Source organism: Platalea leucorodia (genome assembly GCF_965183815.1).
Source record: "Platalea leucorodia genome assembly, chromosome: 2".
Taxonomy (NCBI): domain Eukaryota; kingdom Metazoa; phylum Chordata; class Aves; order Pelecaniformes; family Threskiornithidae; genus Platalea; species Platalea leucorodia.
Genome location: NC_138824.1, coordinates 132271275 through 132290785, shown reverse-complemented (window position 1 = coordinate 132290785; position 19511 = coordinate 132271275). Strand labels below are relative to the sequence as shown.

The window sequence follows — 19511 nt, the reverse complement described above, 5'->3', positions numbered from 1 at the left end:
CGCAGGATCTGGAAGCTACTGCAGGCAACAGCTTGAAGCACTCCAGGTATTTAAAGACTGTCTTCCAGAGGAGTGTTATGTTGCTTGGAAACATACACTAGCAAATATTTATGATGCTTTGTCTGGAAATCTGAAATGATCTTTAGCAAAAAGGTTGAATAAGGTCAGAAGTCATGCTGATTATTTTGCAGAGAAAAAGCAAGTATATATGCCACATAACAGATCCAAATGAGAGCCCATAGCTCTTCAAAAGATATTAAATAGCATACCTAGCAGTGACATAGAAATATTAAATGAAACAACAGCAAAGTCAAACCTTCTTGTTAGCTTTCATGCCAGTTTCTTTAGGAACTCCTTGCTGCTTTGAAACAGAAGCTGAAGAAGCATCAATGAAAAAAGATGGCATGCCCCAAGCAGAAGCTATCTTCAGTGCCTAAGCCTTGTTTCCAGTGTGTATGGAAGAGTAAGACAGAGGGAGCATAGAGCTATTCCATCCTCAGCTGAATTATAATGCATCTACCAGAAAACATGCTTCATTCCTCCTTTGGATGCAAAATTAGCAACTTTTGTTTTGCAGGTATCAAGAGCTCTTCCCATTTTTCAGCTGGCCTTGAATTGACTATTTCAATGCCCTTTCAAGGTGACCAGCCAAATTGTCCTGGGACCCCAGAGATGAAGAGCTGTTGTTTCAAGGATAAACGCTTCCTGAGGAGGTCTGGTTCCTCACTATCTGCTCCTACAGACAACACAACAATATGCCATTGGGATGAAGTGTTACTCAGTGTACATCAACACCAAGTGACATGTTAGATATACAGGGTACGCGACCTGGTCTCCAGCGTCTGTTCCGAAAGAGTAGGGGTCTCCTATGGGTCTCACGTCATATGTGTCAGCCCCACGCAGACATCTCAGAAACACCAAGCAGCTAAGCTAGCACCAGGTGTTTATGTTTAAGCAACTTGAATCAGGCCTTTAATGTCCAGTGCCCCAAAGAAGAGTAAGAATAGCCAGCAAAGTAAACAGCTCCGGGCTCCAATAGACTTCTGTGTAACAGACTTCGAGATCACTGATCCTCTGCCTGGGTCTATCTGAATGCAAGACCCAGGTTTACTTGAACACCCCATCTTTCACTATCTTTTGGGGAAGATTTCAGCTGTTATACACATGCAAAAAAAATTGATCGACCAGACATTTAGTGGATTTGCCCAACAACCACAAACCAGCCAGCATTTTCTCCAAGAAACTTTGTGTTTCTGCTGGTAAATCTCTTCTGGCTCTGGTCCCAGTCACTGCTCATCACAACAGCCTCTTTTCATGGAAAAGAATTTAAGTCCAAGTGCCTGGAGAGCCGAGATAGACTCACACAGAGTTCCCTGACTGAGAGCAAAGATACAATACAAAATAGGTCTTCAGGAAGGCATACATTGCCTATTTAGCATTCAAACCTGTTCAAATATATAGGTACCAACAACAGTTGCTATCAAAAGATTCCCATATTCTGATAAATGAGGCACCGCACTTAGAAAGGGATGCCTGCAGACAAGTTGATTGCTGCCCATTGGATAATTTGCTTGGAATTCTATTTGATAAATCAAATCTAATTAATCCATAGAGCACCAGAGTGACATGGTTAAAGACAGCTCAGCTGTCTCTCCATGGCATTGTAGCTTCTTTACGTATCAGTACATGGACACATATTCTATTTTTGGTCAATTATTTGGAACAGCAGTTGGACCCACATCATTTATATAGCTGTTTCAGTGCAAAAATGTATTCCAAAAGGAACAGGTCCACAGACAGAAGCTATAATAGTGGACACATCAGCTACTTGCATACCTCTAACTGGTAAACTGATAGTGGCAAGGAATTAAGAAGAACGTGGTATTCTGTTAAAAAATTATTCTAATATTAATAAATGGCTCCTAGCTTTTCTTGAAAAATTTTCCCAGTGACACTTCCCTAATTTATGTACACACAGTTGAAAAACCTGACAATTATATTCTTGGACAGAATTTTCTTCTTAACCTCCCTCACCTGAAGTGTCCTCAATATAGTTTTCTTGATATGGCTATCCCTAATATGACTTTGCGTGTACGTGTGCATTATATGTATTTTTATAGTTTGTGATAAGGAATCACATAACAGTTACTGCACAGTTCTCCTCACTCAGAAACGCTTTGTCTCAATACAATTCTTTTGATATAGCACTGTTTTCCACCTGCGTGACTTGCTTTCTCATAAATGTGTTACATCATGGTATCTCTTAATTTCAAAGCTTTGCCCCAAGCATAGCCAGGCAAGCTTTAATTGAAAACAACTGTGAACAAGACATGAAAGATAAAATCAATTACCTGAATCCAACATTAGAGTGCAATGCAACATCCCAAGTCTCTTGGCACAAACGATACTGATTCATAGGATTGTGAAGAACCATTAGCAAAGAGTTATCCTGGGTACAATAAAAGGAATCAATGCATCTGTATTCTTGGGACGCAGTATGAAGAACCTGAAAAAGAAAGAAAGAAAGGTACCTCCTCCCTGCAGACAGCAGCATATGTACAGATGCTACACAGCACGGCTTTTAGAAAAAGGTGCTTCAGAACTTAACAAGTACAAGATGTACGCAAAGCATTTAGAGTCCAGCAACCTGAAGTGTTCAGGCAGGCGGAAATTGCAACTCCACCGCTATTCATATTGAGAAGGGGCAGTCGCTATGCTCCACCTTCTGAGACTGACCACGAATGAAAAAGTTCAGCTGCATAATAAACAAATAAATTTAAATATTAAATACTTAAATTTAAATAATGAAGTATTTAAATAAATAACTAGTAAATAAAAGCAGAACCATCATATACCATGTAAAAAGAAAACAAATTTACTTTTTTTCTTAGCTCAAGTTTACTTGGTATTCAATTTGCTATACTATGACCTGTACATCTCTGAGATTTACTGTGTTCTCCATTATTCCACTCTGTTCTGTATTGCCCCATCATTTTCAATGTTTACATTGCCTGCAGCCTGAAACTTATTTTATAGTTATAGCTAGAAGAAAGCCTTCTTTGAAACTATTATTTTACCTCAGTTGCATAGTTCTGTAAAAACTGAAATGACCCCCAATCAACAAATATTCTCTTTAAACATGAAAACCTTAGTATCAGCTGGTATAAAAATTACATGCAGATGTGACATGTAGTATGAAGAAATATGGAAGTATTCTTACAAAACGTTATTTTCTGTTGCAGTTATTTTCCATCAGCATCTTTTGATTAGATTCATTAATTATTGACAGTTGAGTTAGTACTAGCTATTTATGTTGCATAAGAAGGAATTCCCCAGGTACTGAAATGTGTGACCAGACTTTAAAGTTGTGATGCTAAAGTGGTGCTGAAAAAGTGCAAGCAGCCTTTCCTTCACCCATGTATAGCACGTGTCGGGGATCAAATAAGAATTGCAGCATGTGAAGCTCAAGGCAGCACAGAAACTAATAATCCACTCCTCCCAAGAGGATGCCTACCCACTTAAGCCATCTACACTTCAACTTATCTTTCACATTTGTCGTTCTGTCTTTCTGCAAGATGAGTTTTAGTCTTTAGCTTGCAAGGTTTCTATAAATGAAGCTTGTAGCCTTGAAAAGGTGAAGTACCATTGCAACAAAATTTTCTATTTGCTCATAAAGCATATACTGCATAGGTATTTGAAAAGTATGCTTTCACGTACATTGCACTAATGAGTCCCATAACTGCCAGGGAAGATCACCCCTAAGGGTAAGATCATTTTGTCTCCATCACACATTTAGCTAAAAGACTCACTACCAAAAAGGACGGCTGCAGTTTGGCCAAACCAGGAAATAAAAACCCATTACAAACTAAATTTCATACAAGAAACTGAAAAGCAGCTAAAGAACAATGTAAAAGGGATAAAACTGAATCAATTATCTAGCAAGGAAATACCCTGTACTCTGCTACTAACTTGTTGTACAGCAACAGGGGGATGACTGTATGTACCAGATTGTCAGTTCACAGATACCTGAAGAAGAACATGGGGTTGAAAATGCTCAGTGAAACTCCAGTCTGTCAAACAACGCCTCTGTGTCTTTTTTATTTCTTCTAAGTTTGGTCCTAGGCCATAATTTTCCAGACTCGCCTCAAAATACACCAAAACAAAATAATGAATATCAACATTTCGGTGTCAGTTGTATTAAATTAACTGTAATCTTGTTGACTTAACAGACAGCATCCCATGTTGCATCACAGTTAATTGCGTAATGCTGCACATGTGTAGACCCGTATGGCACTATTTAATAAAAAACACAATTACTCCCAAAGGTTTTTGGTCTTGGCTTTCTTATGGCAAACATAATCTAAATATTTTTATTATTAGGTTATATGTTTTTGAGTTCTGTAAGCAATTATGAATATTTAAACATGTCCTATGAAGTAATTTTAAAATTGCTATATTTATCCAGGGCTGTATGGCAGGCAGGTGTTTCTGAAGATGCCAAACTACACAGTCTATTAACGTGACACAGTTTGGCAACTTCTCTTAATCTCTCATGCTAGTATTAGACCCCTAGTATTCAGTGAAACCAGCACAGAATTGTCATTAGTAGCTTCACCAAGACCCATCACCTTAAAACTCAAAGTCATTTCATAGCACTTATGGCAGTATTCACCAAACATCGCAAAATTATTATTTGCATATAGCATTGCAAAGGAATCCCCAGTAACATATCCTGGCACTGAACAGTATCTTCTGTTGTCTCAGGCTATAGAACAGTTTATTCCATTCCTCACACTTGCCGTATCAGAAATAAAAAGATCCAATTCTTTGTTCAAAACAGGATCAGCCAGACCATCTCGTCCATCTTTGCCATTTGTTTCTGTACGTCCTGGAAATTGAAAGCAGAATGTTAAGAAGCGTTCCAGAAGTTTCAGCCCTAAACACTAAGGTTGGAGTGATGCAATTTCCTTAGCCTCCCTGATGAGACTGCCATCAAGTTGAAGCTTTCTTTTATGACACTAGTCCAATAAATACATGACCAGCTCTGCCACACTTCTTTCCTAAAAGAGCACTTCAAAATCCAGGGACCTAAGTGCCAGACAGCTCATTAAAAAAAAAAAAAAATGCTGGCCTTGCTGGTCAAAAAGACTAAAATACTCTAAGAAGTGTCCTCAAGACTCATACATGAAGAACCATTTCTCTGCTTACTATACAAGAGAATCAATAACAAGCATTCCTTTGCACAGGTGACATAAAAAAGGCAGCAAAATAAGTTATGTTGATATCTTCATGTTTTTGAAAAACACAACATTTTAAACTTGAAATTAATTGGATTTATAGAGTTCTACAAGCTACTAACAGAATATGACTTCTGCCAAGGAACTGACCAGTCATTCCTGATAAACTATCGTTGTTACAATGGGTACCTGATATGAATAGGATGACATCGACCCTAACTTCTATGCTCTCGTAATTTTTTGAAATAATTTCCTTTTAATAGAATTATTTATGCCCAGAGTTAGGGCAGAGGTCGCTAATATTTGATCAAAATTCACACGTACAAGAAAAATACTCTTCCTGGGAGAAAATACTCTGGAGAGTATTTGTTCGTAAGCAGCTCATAACCAGCTCAGCCTCCAGACATGTATCTGGCTCTGCTTCTCTAGGAAATCAGACCTGTTTACTGACTGCCTCTAGAAGATTTAAGAAATCTGAAAGCAAAAGTTTTCTCTTCCTGGTATTTGCTTTAGTGTTGCAGAAGTGATGAAATGTTAGAGGCTACGTTTGTAACTGCAATATTTAGTATTGTGACTAGCATAAAAGTAAAACTAACACCCAAAAAGCGTTCCCAAAATTCGGAAGAGGCAGATAAGCGGGATTCATTTGGCCTGCTCCAACCTTCTAAGCAAAGGATGCCATCTAAGCTAGTTGCCTAGGCATCTATATTAGGAAAGCACGGGCAACATCACAAATCTAAAGGTATAGCAACTTAAACTGACCTAATGTCTATTTTTCTCACATCCCAGAAAAATAACGTCTTGTTTTTAATGTTGCTTCTTGGCCAGAACTGCTCCAACACTGCTTCAGGCCAACAGCTTTTCTTTATGTTACAATCTGCAGAAGGAGAAGATGTAGAACTTGCAGAAAATTCACTCTGCATTGTCTACAAGAGATCTCCATCTCTGATCCTTCTATCCAAAATGTTCCCATTCTAATATGAATGAGATAGTTATAATGGTTCAAATGTGACACAGTAACTTGCTAAAGATTTACTAATTGCACAGACTGCAAATGAAGAAAAAAATTTATAGGAAAAAGTATGTATGCATGTGTAATTACAACATATGGCACATCTTTTTTTGATTTTCAACTTTTTATATCACCTTCTAAAGTCCTCATGTGTAAGTTATATATCCTTTCCACTTCCTAATACTCATTCACTAGTACTCATCTAATTAACCATATACATCACTTTTGATTTCACTCAGCGGTTGCTACTGAGTTTGTAAAGACTCGGCTGCCATCATAACTCACAAGAGCCTGTATTCAGAAAGGTGTTTAAGCACGTCTTCAGTATTTTATGTCTCTAAAATATATTTGATGTCATAAGCAATATAACAGTTTTCTAGTACACACTTTTCTACAGATGTCATTTTAAGGAGTTGCTTAAATAAACCGTTAATGTTGTCATACAAAATAGCTAACTTTTGTCTTTATCTAGTAATCCTACACAGATACTCAATGTACACACTATACAAGACTCGAAATTCAGTGATTTGTACAAGTAAGAAAAATCACAACCCTGAAATAGCAAAGGATATGGTAAAATAAATAGTGGATTTAAATTCTTCAGGAGTAATGTAAACAGAGAATTTTTTACCAGAGCCTCTTGGAGATTTCCCACTAAACTTCTTTTCCATAAGGAATAGTCGTCTCAGCTGTCTTGCAAACCGGGCTGGATTATCCCAAGGGATATAAGACACTGCAGAATCACCTCCAACCATAGATCCAGAGCTCTCCAGGAGACCAGAGTCACTCAGCCCAGTCAGCCTCAGGCTCTCAAAAGTAAACACTCTGAAGGCTCTTTCTACTTCAGCCGAACTTAGAAGTTCTAGAAAAGAATTACAATCATTAACGGAAAGTGTCCTTATGGCTCAGCAGAACATAAATAGAAGACTATGTAAGTGTATTGTTCTTGGCAACTCCGCAAAAGCCAACAATGATTTCCTTAATGGTATTGGATCAAATTATGTGAGCTACATTTTACACTGCATTCAAAGTTGAATGCTTCCAAATTGCAAAATGATATGCCTAACTATTAATCCATCTTAAATGAAGCGTTTCCTACATCTGAATACCTCTTGGCTCATTAACTTTATACAAATGATGTTGATTTTAAAATACTGAGTAGACTTTATCAAACCAGTTAACAACTAGTTATTTTCAGTTCATGAAAAGGCTTCATTATCATAATTTTTGTTATTATCTGTAGCTTCTCAAATCAAGTATCAAATGTTTTTTTCTCTTCAGACAAAATTTTACACATAGTTTATACAGAAGTATGCAAGGTGCAAAGGCAATAATAAATCCTATTTATGGTTGTATGCATTGGTGTCCATATAACAATGATAATCACGAGAAGGACTGAATTTTAAGACAGGTAGTTCAGCGTCCAAATCATATGAAGCGTATCTTCAGCTTGAAATGTTTTCTCTTTATGGTAGTTAAACAGCCAAGCATGTCCCACATCTTGAAAATGTTGGATATCTCATCTTCTGTTCGAATCAATCACCTTCTTGATAAAAGCAAAGACATTGCTAAGCTAAGTGCTGGGAGAGTTTGGCAGTATAGTGTGGCCCAGTGAAGACCATCAAATTTGATACCCGTCAGCTGAAATGCTACAGCAATACAGAATACCTTAATAGCTTAATGTCCCAAATGAACATACCAACAACTAGAAACAATGCAGTGAGTGTAAATTAATCCAACACAAGGGATTTCAGGACTGAATAGCTGGGAAAGTACCTTCAAATCCTGTGCCTTATATGATGGCATAAATGTAACCAAAGGGATTTGGATGTTTATATTTCTTAGTAGTCCAGCGTAAACTTTCAAAACTACCTAAGGGTATTTATGCAGTCTTTGGGATGGTTTCACAGTGTACGTCATGGTGGTATGCACACTCCAAGAAAAGGTAACTGCAGAAGTGATTATGGTTGAAGTGAATGGATTCTTGGTTTGATCAAGGGACTATTATAAAAGCCATTTTATTATTAACACCAACAGCTTACACAGAATACATTCTGAAAGCCAATTATTGCCCAATAAAAATCTTCTACCTAAGATACATGCGCTCCTCCACCAAATGGGCATTAGTAAGTGTACAGATTATGTCAGTGTCTCCCAAAATGCATTCTACGTCCTAGGATCAAAATAGCGATTTGTACAACTATTTATTTTTCTCAGATTTAGTAAGTGGTTTTATGTTTGTGAATATAAATAAATAAATGAGTTCTAACATACTTCCAGCTCTTAGTCACACAATATTTAATACTCATACAGCCTTGCCCATTAACCATGAAACTGAGGTCTAAAGTCAGCCCTAGCTTGTATAGTAGGCTAAGGTATAAGCAAGAATGCGAAAATGGGAAATTCTGCAAAGGTTTTAGGCAGCTGAAAAAAAACTTGTCCCAAAATTCCTGCTATTTAATAGGATCATCAACCAGAAGCAAAAAAAAATTGAAGATGTATATCAATGAAAAAGAACATCAGTTTACCACTGGTACAATAATGCATGAGCTCGTGAACTCTGGCCAAGCGTTTAGTGTTGTTTTCAGCTGAAGGAAAGGCGAAATGGATAAGTTCTGTAAGAGGCAGTTTATCCATCATTTCACGTTCAATCTTTTCTGGATTTAAGTTCTCCTGGACCTGGAACAAAACGCAAAGTACCAGAGTTAAAGTAAACTTTCACATCAGTGGATTTCTAAAAATTATGTTTGAATAAAGAAGTCTTTTTATAGCAAAAGACATAAGCATGTGCTTAAGTTACCGGGACACAAATTTGAGCATGTGCTGTGCTTACAGTGTGTTATTGAATCATTGTGTCAGATATTTTAGGCAGAAAAAATGAGATACATAAGAATGACTGACAGCATAATAACAGACACTTGTTCAAAGATATTTGCCTGTGCTAGCTAGACTCAACAATTCTGGAATACAGAAATATGTACTGATCTATTCAGACAGGCAGAAGGTACCTTCCACGTATCTTTCAGCTGGTCTGTGCTACTTCTCACGGTAATGAAGTCTGTAAACTCATTGACCAGTCTGTGACTGCAGCATCCCTATATATTTAAGGGTTTCCCTTTTGAGACTTATTGGTATCTTTCAGCTTTGCTCTTTTTAGTATTACGCACTTACAGTACCTTTGTCTGGGATGGTATCTTCCAAATCTTTTTCCTGTATCCACTCCTCAAACATTGTGCTACATCCTGAATTTCCTCTGCAGCAAGTACATCGTATACATCAAGCATATGCCTGCTAAGAGCACCTCTCTTGGTGATTACTTAGTCCTGCCTTCTGCTTGAGTACCACCACTGTGTCAGGCTCAATTTGTTTCCGAGCACTGTTTTAATCAAGGGTTGTCAAAGTATTCCATAGACAATTTGTAATTCATGAAGCCAGGCAGATACACTTTAGCTATGAAATCTAGAACTGTATTATCACTTGTATTGCCTTCAGAGTATTTTCAAAGTTTAACTGTAAAACTACACCCTGGCTTTGGAAAAAATTGAGGAATTCATAGTGTTTTTTTTGGTTCAGAAAAGTCTGGGAACTGTTACTTTGAAATAATCCCAAGCCTTGCAGTCTCTGAAACTTTCTGCCTTTGTTAGAATTTGGCAATGTCCTGGGTATACACTATGCTCCAACTATTTAGCCAACCTGAGCACACTTCTTGTGTTCACTAACAAACTCTGTATCTTTTCTGGTACTTCTCTGCATCTAGAATGTATCGAGTCTATGTGTTAAATCACTGTTGTCAAGTTAGTAACTCATTTTCCACAGTTTCATCAGTGTTTGACTACAGTAAATCAACAGAGTTCTGTAATATCTCTTATATATGCCAAAAGCTAAACATTCTTCTTAATAATGCAAACAGATCACTGAAATCAATATAATGCTTTATGTTTGTGACGTGTTCTCTGTCAGTAGCAGTAACTCATTGCTTCTTAAGCACAGTAAACACATCTGTTAGTGCATCTATCTCGACAGGAAAAATCTAGGCTATACTGTTCTGCTTTGTAAAAACACCACTCCATCCTTTCCAGCGCATTAAGTATTCACTGCCTGTGGACTTTAGAACTGTTTCTGTATGACAGGTAGCACTATACCTTCAGCAGGTGCAACCGCTGAGCCAGGGTATCATGGTAGTTAAATAAGAGCGGGTACTCGGGGGTGACAGTCTGTTTTTCACTATATTTAGGAGAAAAGTAGTCATATAGATTCTGTTAAAAAAGAAAGATGTATTAAACTCCAACAATCAGATTTATTTGTCCTTTTAGGAAATGAACAAAAGACAATACAAACCTTTTTTTCACTCTCAGAAAGTGAAAGAGAAGGAAGGATGGAGGCTATATGATCTGCAACGGTATGATGCAGCCCATCCGCCCGGGGCTCTGGCACCACCAGACTAGGTGGTATAAGGTCTTCTTCACTTGCAATAACCTGGCAAACATGATATACATTAGCTGTCATTACAGTATGACTGCTGCTTAACTTCATTAAAACTACCAACCAGATCCTACTATAAGCTAAACATACGTCCATAAATATTGTCAGGAAAGAAAACCATAATTTTTTTTTCTACAAGAAGTAAAAATGCAATTCTCCATGTTAGTTCCTGCCCAAAACAGAGACTATGGAAACCGGAATTAAATGTTTTCTCCTGTTATTCACTTTTGGAAGTATGAGAAGAAAAATATTTCCAACTTGAAATGTTAAGAATTGCTAATGAACATAGATAATTAAACACTAATTGTGTATCAAGTGTTGGACCTTATTTTGAGTATTTTTGCCTGAGTCTATTTTCAGACTAAATTGCAAAAAGTAAAAAATAAGATTGTGCTGAAATTTCTAAAAGAAGGAAGATTTCCAAATCATACTGTGGGTCCTTGCTGACTCGTAGACTGTGCCTGAACCCAACAAAAGTCAGATCTGTCTAGCACTAGCATTGATACACGCCACTTCTGCATTAGGCTTGCCCTAAGACCTTTATACTGAGTAAAACAGTAAAAGTTCAGTATCAATAACATTGCTGCAGGGCACAAAAACTTGTTAGTGACTTAGCTAAGAAATTACACTTTTTTCCTCATTTGCGTATATTGGATCTGTAGTCTTGAAAAAATTTTGGAATAACACTGTATATACAGGGTAAGTGCACAACATGAAAGAAACTCAAAGAAGTCACTTCGAGTGGTGATTCCTTTCTATTGAACTTCCTTGGTCAGTGCCTCCATGCACAGTCTCTTATTTTAGGCTGAAACAGATGGATTTATTGATCTTTGATCAATTCATTATACCAGGTCTAAGCCAAATTAGCCACAGGAATTATAAAGAGAATATTCCCACCTGTTCCAACATACAGTTCAGCATTAAGGGTACAGAAAAGTACTCCTCGGGAATCTGACTCAGCAAGTCATTGTAATACCTCATGTCCACAGAAGCAGCCAAAACAGAAGCTTCTTCCTCTGTTGTAATAAGAGATAAAACATTAAGACTGATTTCTTCAGAAATGCCCATTTATATTACCAACCAGTTCAAACTTCAGCCAATTTTCCTTAAAAAAAGACTAACAAAGTCCCTTACTGTAAAGCTCTTAAATCTGACTGTGACGAGGAACAAATAGGAAAAGTGATTTTCTAAAGAACTTAGTTATCACCACTGCCGTTTCCAGAGATTTTCACAATGTATTCACCAAGAAACTACTCTCACAACATCAAATCACACCTTCAGCTTACTGTGCAAATAATTTCAAAGATTTGTGTTGTCGGGTGAATGAATAGTACAACAGAGCAAACAGCTACACACCAGTGCTTTAATCCTTGAGACATACCCTGTGACAAAATTACTGCTGGCAGAATTTCTTCTGCTTGCCCTTTTTTCTTTGAAGGTGTGATCTGTGATGCTGGTTGTACCTAAAGGAACAAAAATAAAAAACCTTGGAACAAATGAGGATTGCACAAATAGGTGGGAGAAATTAACTTCATTTAGCTTTGGTTACTTACCCTAGACTAGATGCTAAACTTTTAAATGGCTGGTGCTAGGGGAGGCAAATCCCACCTAACTGAATGGAACAAGATAGTAAGAATGTAGTTTTATGAATGCTTTAAATGAGCATTCAGTAGTACTGCTACAAATGGAGTAAGCCCATTTTTTCCCTGCCACTGATTTATGTCCTATAAGCCACTTTCTTCTGCCCACTTAAGCTTTTGTCTACTGTGAACAAAATAAAGAAACTGATCTTGGATAGAACTAATAACCTCCTCTGGCTAGTTCACAGATCTGCAACAAGACATAGTAGCTCCACAGAGGCATAGGGATTTTTCCAGACACAAGAAGGTGCTACCTGAAGCTATTTAAGTAATTTTTACACCTGTGGTACTTTATGCCAGCACCTGTATGATACTTCAAATTTTCCTTTCTTGTTTCCCCAGTGCTCTGCTGTTTTTTTCCCATTTTTTAGGTTTAAAATCTGACGGCAAAAATCCCAATTTCACTCACAAAAAATTACACGTGGAGAGATGGTCCAAAGTGAATTTTTGAGTGCAGAATTAAAGACAGACAATTCTAGTCTATAACTAGTTATTCTCTACAAGAAGCATGGTAAAGCACAAAGGAGCCTTGCCTCAGTTACAGGTGGTTGTGTTGATTTGCTCTCCCATAATGCAGGCACATTAATAAACTTGGTGTTTTCCAAGTAGTTACAATGCTGTCTTCTCCAGTCCAGGCAGTCATACATTAAACAAGCAATGCTTTCAAACAGTGCAGCGCCAAATGCAAGCTACGACAGAAAATCAGATACAAAGGATGAAGTTTGCATACAAAAGTGTCATGTAACTTAGCCATGAGTCATTAGCTCTCTAACTAGCTGATCTACAACTGTTTAAAAATCCTCCAAGGGATTTTTTTTTCTCCATAATTCAAAATGTTTTATAGTTACTCTAAGCAAACAAGGTCTCCTCACCTTTATTTGCCTAAACACTGCCACACCACAGTCTGGACTGAGTATCACCCAATTGCTTTAGTTGTTATAAAGCCTAACTTGTCTTAACAGTAACCATTCAAGCTCTGCTCTCTTGCAACTGGAATTTAGGTTATTTTTTTGAATGGGAAGGAACAGGAGAGGTGGTTTAAAATAATTGTTTTATATCATATGTGCATGTTTCTACTGGTGATCAACCTGCAGCGTATTTGTAAGGTCAACTATTCTCCTGCCCTAGAAGGACAAAAAAAATAATAAAAAGAACCACCAACCAACTAATCAACGTCATCTCATATTATTTTCTTTCTTTCTGTTGCCCTTTTAAAACAAAGAAAGCCTCAAGTACGGAACTCTGAATTCCATAGTTGTGCAAGCAAAGGAATGTCAGCATACCAGCCCAACGCCCAAAGGGAGAGTGCTGTATCTGCAAAAGTCTGACAAGGAAAGAGTCAAGGTTCTTGAGGTGGTGTACTGTGGCTTTCACCAAAGCTTGGGAGGAATAAAAAGAATAACACCAACCACTATTTTAAATGTGAAATGCCTTTGTACAAATACCAAAACCCTATCTGAGACCACATGCCATGCTCCAGTTTCAGTGGCTTTAATGGACGTATTCTTCCCCTGTACACCCTAGACATTGTGGAAAAGATGAAATTATAATTTTTAGACAATGTCTGTCAACAGCCCTTTTCTGAGTGATTATTTCACTCTTGTGAAAGTAGGGGAAGTCTCTTGTCTTAAGAAGTTTGCCTCTAAGAGGTGGCTATCAACATTGGATTTCTCAATTTTAAGTTTCCTAAAATGAAACATGGCAAAGAAGCTGTTATTAAGCACTAAATATATTAACTGACCCTTAAGAAGTATTAAGCATCTGCTTCTTCAACTCAGACCCCCTTTATGGCACCTCAAAACAAGCACCCCAAATCACTGATCGGTTATGGAATACTTGTCTCAGTTTTCATAGCATTTGAAGACCAGAGGAGATATTTGGGAGAGTTTTCAGAGAATTTTCAGAGTTAATATTCTTGTACCTTTGTTTTTTCAATTGGATGCTCTTCTGAAAAATGGGTTAGTATAAAAAAAACTTTCCATTCATATATTACTTAGATCACCAGGGCACATGAAAATTTCAGTTCAAGTATTGGAGTGTTTTCAATGCACTATCTTTTAAACAAAACAAGAATTTTTACAAAGTTACAAGTAACACAACCTGGCTCTACCCAATGGGACACATGCAAAGTTTAGCCACATTGTGTGTATAGCCATATTACATGTCTAATTACAGTTTTGTGATTCAATTTACTTGCTCTCTCCTCTTCTCAGAAGAGACAGAGATACTTGTCAAAAGTTCTCTAACAACTAGTGACTCTTCAGTAAAGGAAAAAACTGTTTGAAAATATTTTCCTTTCTAAATATTTGAAATCTGAAAGTGACAATTACTTGCTGTATATAATAATCATTTTTCTATCAATGTCTAACAATTTGTCACAAGAGTTTTCCTTCTGTATGTCTTGGACTTCAGAGATGCAGCAAGCTAGGACTTGAAGACTCTCCAGGAAGCCCACTAGAGCAGACTTACTCTATCCACCTACAATTTCACAACTTACATTCTGCCCATCTGTTTCTTTAAAAGCTTACAAATGTTTCTACTTCTTTAGAGCTCTGTTGAATTCTGAGATACAGAAGAATGTGAAACTACAGCTACAATCTGCTGGAACAATTTCAGTGACGGGTCATTTTTCTTTTATTTCAGTTATAATATAGCTGCTCGCAGGATATTCACGAGTAGCAACAAGTCCCCTATAAGATGTGATTATGGGGAAGATAGACAAGATTAAAAAAACTTCTTTCCCAAAATAGGCTTCATATTTTAAGATTAGATCTAGTAAGTAATGTTGTAAGTAGCAAGCCTACCCGTTTCCACAATTGAGGCATTTTTAGTGAATGCCTTGGAAACCCCTGTGGATTTAGCCAAACTCAGTTCTGATCCCTTCAGGATCAAGGGTACTTCCTAGCTCACCAGATTGTTTATGTACAGGATTTAATGCACTATAAGTGTTAGGAGGGTGTAGCCTGTCGTTTAACCCAAATAATATAGCCCACAAATACAGTACGTTAAATTATGGCATGTTGCTTTATTTTGCTTTAGCAGTTTATATTTTTCACTGCTACCATTGTGGATTGAAAAATACCGGACCCTTTTACCTCACTAGACTTGAGAACCTAGGTTGGAAAAAATTTCTAATGGTTCACTTTCTCTTCCAGTGCCTGGTAATAGTCCTGATTCAGCAGGCTATAATGAGTAATAAATAGTCCTGACTCAGCAGACTATAATGAGTAACAAGCCAGAGGCATGTTTTGGGTTGGACAAAAAGTGGTGCTGGGTATGCTAAAACCAACATTTTATATCAAAAAGCGTTCTTGCATTCATTTTAATTTGTTCTTATGTGATGGTTCTGAGATACAGTAAGTAGACCTGCTGTTACAAGGACAAAAATATAATTTTTATGTTATTTCATACTGACATCTGACTCTCAAATGAGATCCAAATTGGGTCTATGTAAAAACGCTGAATAAATTTAATACCTCAAACTGTTTTAAAACTCTGCTGCTGTGGCCTACAATATTAAGAAACTCCAAGTCTGGTGTTTTTATTCAAAGGACTCCTTGTGAATACATACTGAATAAACTTGTTGGATACTTAGGAAATTATTTTTTTTCAAGGTTAAAAATATACTAACTACTCCGGTTCTGTTTCATAGAAGACTAAGCCAAAATTCCTGTCATTTCTAAATTGGTCTTAGATGTTACAAACCCCAAAGCACACCATGCATTGTGAAAGCAGAGTCTACTGACCAGCATTTCTCTGTCAGACCAGTCAGGGGGAAAGGCACTCTCCTTAACTAGGTGATGAAGTATGGCAACATCAAAGAGACTTGATCCATGCTTCCCACTGTTCAGAACCGGCTCCAGGTATTTCCAAAATGTTTCCAGGTCTTTGATAGCTTCATCTTTCTTTCTTTTCTCTGCTTCTACAACTAAAACTTATAAGTATTAGATAAATCATGGTACAATGTCTTTCTTTTACAGAAAGCACAAATCATATATTAGTCTTCCATAAGTACTGTTAAAATATTCCCATCCTCAGAGTCTCAGCAAAAATCTGACACCCAACTTTGGGATTAAAAAACTCCAGGAAGATAAAGCTTCAGTAAAACATGGTAGTTCTTTCAGGAAAAAAACAAAACCAAGACCAGAACCACCTCCCTACCTCTCCCCTCCAAACTAAACAGCAGCAGTGAATGTTTGAAACCTAGGAAATGTAAAAATCCCAGGTTGCACTTTTTCAAAGTTGCCAGCACCTACCTTGATGAACCTGTTCTTTAAGTATAGGGTAAGCAAGCCATATTATCACAATTTTATTGGCGTGGAAATTGGGGCAAAAGGAGATTAAGGTACAGTATGACTATGAATAGCAAGCCTAGAAGCTGTATGGTTTCCATTTTTACTGCATAGTAATCTCCATTTTCAAAGGTGATCTAGCTACAGAGGAAACAAAAGTTCTCTCTTAATGCCAACCTTACAATCACACTCTGGAATCCAAGACTAACCCTACTTTTTGTAGCCTAATTTAAGAGGTGTAAGGACACTAAGCCTGCAATGACTTGCCTTCATTTGGACTTATGGGTGCTCAGGCACTTCTAAAAGCTAACTATGAAGGCCAAATACCTCACTTGTATAATTTTAGTGGCCCCATGGGTTTAAAACAAAACAACACAGTGAGCCTGTGGACTTTTCCAAAAATGCTGATCTCCTGAAGGTTTTCCAAATTATATGCACCTCCTGTAGCAGCCATCAGAAATGTTTGCCAATTAACTCATGAAATGGTTTTATCATGATTTGGAAGATATTTCCCATTAAGTGACTCCAGAAACTGGGTAGAAAACCTGGAAACTCTGCCAAAAGATTCTGTAGGTATAAGACATTCTCATGAGTTCAAGGGGAGACTGAACAAGTACTTAAAAACCAGACAAACTAAATCCATTGAGGTTTACTAAAAAGACAAAACACACCAGGATCAGGAAAATCCCCTGACTTGAAAATAACTGGTGGCTAGATGATCTATGCATTGAGAAGTTTCATACATGCTTTTCCTACTACTCTTTTCCTTCCTTTCCTTTTCCTTGGGCATCAGTTTATGAGCACTTCTGGAGGTAGATCATTGGCCTTGATCTTAAACAGTTCTATGCTCCTAACAGCTCACCTCAGTCACAGGATCATACTTTCTCTTTGTTTTTCATCTGCTCATGAAAGGTATCCTCTAATTCAGGACAAGACCTCACCCGTGGCAACGTCCCCCTAACAAACTCAGCTTTGAAAGTACATCTCGGCAGCGTAACAGCATCGAGGGCTGCTCAGTCGATGGATTAATCTCTTTGCATTTTTGAATGAAAAGTGAATGGCACCATGCTAATAGCATTGTAGCTAGACATTCCTGCTTTACAATAGAAGAATAATAACTTTTTACTAACTCCGTCCCATAGTTTAATAATAAAAAACACACAAAAATGCATACGACACTTAGGTTTTCCCTTTCACAGAAACATCATGGCTTGCCAAGATCAATCATTAGATGCTCTGCCTTTGACTATTGCCTCCCCTCTTAACTCTTTTGCCTTGCAGTCCTAAGACTTTTCTTTCCTCAAGTATATTTTCGTCATGTAAACCCTCTCACAATGAATTAAAGCTTTCATGAGTAACCCCAAAAGAAGGTGTAGAAGCTGGGAGGAACTGTCAATACAGAAGAGATTTGGTACAACCCCGCAGAGGAACTGAATTCAGTAATAGAACTGAGACAGTACCCAGCAGTACACTACGTGATTTTGGAACAACAACAACAACAACAATCTGTTATCATCATATAACCATGGAAGAAAAGCATCTAGTATATACTAATACATTGCATGGTGATTTTGAACCATCACAGTGAAAACAGAAATCCTAGAATCACTAGGATGTGTCAGGTCACTCATTTCCAGCAGAAATGGAGAAAAATGAATTCCATTTTGTCAGGCTGAGAGATTAGTCTGAGTTCTCTCACTAGCTCTCAGAAAAGCCAAATTAGTAGTAGCACAGCTACTAGAGTGATTAGAGGAACAGAAAACTAACCATATGAAAGGGTACTAAGAGTGCTTGACTTGGTAACATCACAAAATGAAAGCCATTAGGGGATGCAAACACCTGGGAAGAAAAAGAACATGAAAGCTGCGGTCCCTAATCCATGATTCACGCGCATTCACGCTAGGAACAACAGAAACACTGTAACATGATTACATTTACAGGTTAAAGTCTTCCCTTCTCAAAGTATCTCCATACATTATTGAAATGATCAACCATGATCTGTTTTGTAAGTCATTCAGCTACGAAATACTTAAGTTAATGCCTGCTCCAAGGCACAATTAACCACACCTGTATCGCTGCTGACAAATGTTTGTCTTAATATAATCTTAAAAGCCTCAAAGGCTCAGTAATATTTCTACTCTGTCTACTTCAGTACTTCACTAACCTCACCTGTGGAAAGTTTCTTCCTGCTAATTTGTATTTTCTCCATTTTTTTTTTTCCTCATAGGTAAAATTTTATAGATCCCTAATAATTTTCTTTTCCATCATTTGGAATTCTTCTGATTGGCATACATTTCTTACAAGGTCTTACCTCACTACTGAGTTGCATGATAAGATCACTTCAGGTATTTTTTAGGACATTCTCATTTATAAGCTGTAGATGGTATTTGTTTTTTAGTGGCGTAGTGATATTGCTGACTTATGTTCATTTTTGAAGTCAGCATGATAGCTTAACTTTCAAACCTGTCATCTAGCCATCTGTTTCCTAGCCTTTATTTGTACATTTAATTATTCCTGTATAAGCATAGTATATTGTCCATATTAAACAGAATAGTCTTTTTTCCAGATTATTATTCTCTATTCTGTCAAGAACATTTTGCATTTGAATCACACCCTCTTATTCCAATACCCATGACAATACCAAACAATACCAGACCCAGCACAAATTCCCTTGAGTCTGCTGCATGCATCCTTCTATTCAACAGTGCACCTCTAACAACTACTCTACAGAGACCAAGATTTTTGAATGAAACTGCACCTACTATATACTTATTTTGATCCAGACGCACCTTGCTCACTGTAGGCTATGTGAAATAGCCTTATTAAAACCCAAATATACAACATAGAC

General features: G+C 37.3%; 1 protein-coding gene across 1 annotated transcript in view; it reads right to left on the bottom strand.

Moving 5' to 3' along the window:
* Positions 1 to 19511, bottom strand: part of SPAG17 (sperm associated antigen 17) — a gene marked incomplete at both ends in the record, with an annotated part of 108802 nt that overhangs the window by 53146 nt on the left and 36145 nt on the right. Inside the window, 11 exons of the mRNA XM_082336821.1 lie at positions 2352 to 2506; positions 4027 to 4143; positions 4800 to 4888; positions 6881 to 7111; positions 8778 to 8928; positions 10392 to 10505; positions 10588 to 10725; positions 11629 to 11747; positions 12113 to 12194; positions 12914 to 13060; positions 16118 to 16299. Of these exons, the coding sequence (XP_082192947.1) occupies positions 2352 to 2506; positions 4027 to 4143; positions 4800 to 4888; positions 6881 to 7111; positions 8778 to 8928; positions 10392 to 10505; positions 10588 to 10725; positions 11629 to 11747; positions 12113 to 12194; positions 12914 to 13060; positions 16118 to 16299 (1525 nt within the window). The remainder of the gene's footprint in view (positions 1 to 2351; positions 2507 to 4026; positions 4144 to 4799; positions 4889 to 6880; positions 7112 to 8777; positions 8929 to 10391; positions 10506 to 10587; positions 10726 to 11628; positions 11748 to 12112; positions 12195 to 12913; positions 13061 to 16117; positions 16300 to 19511) is intronic.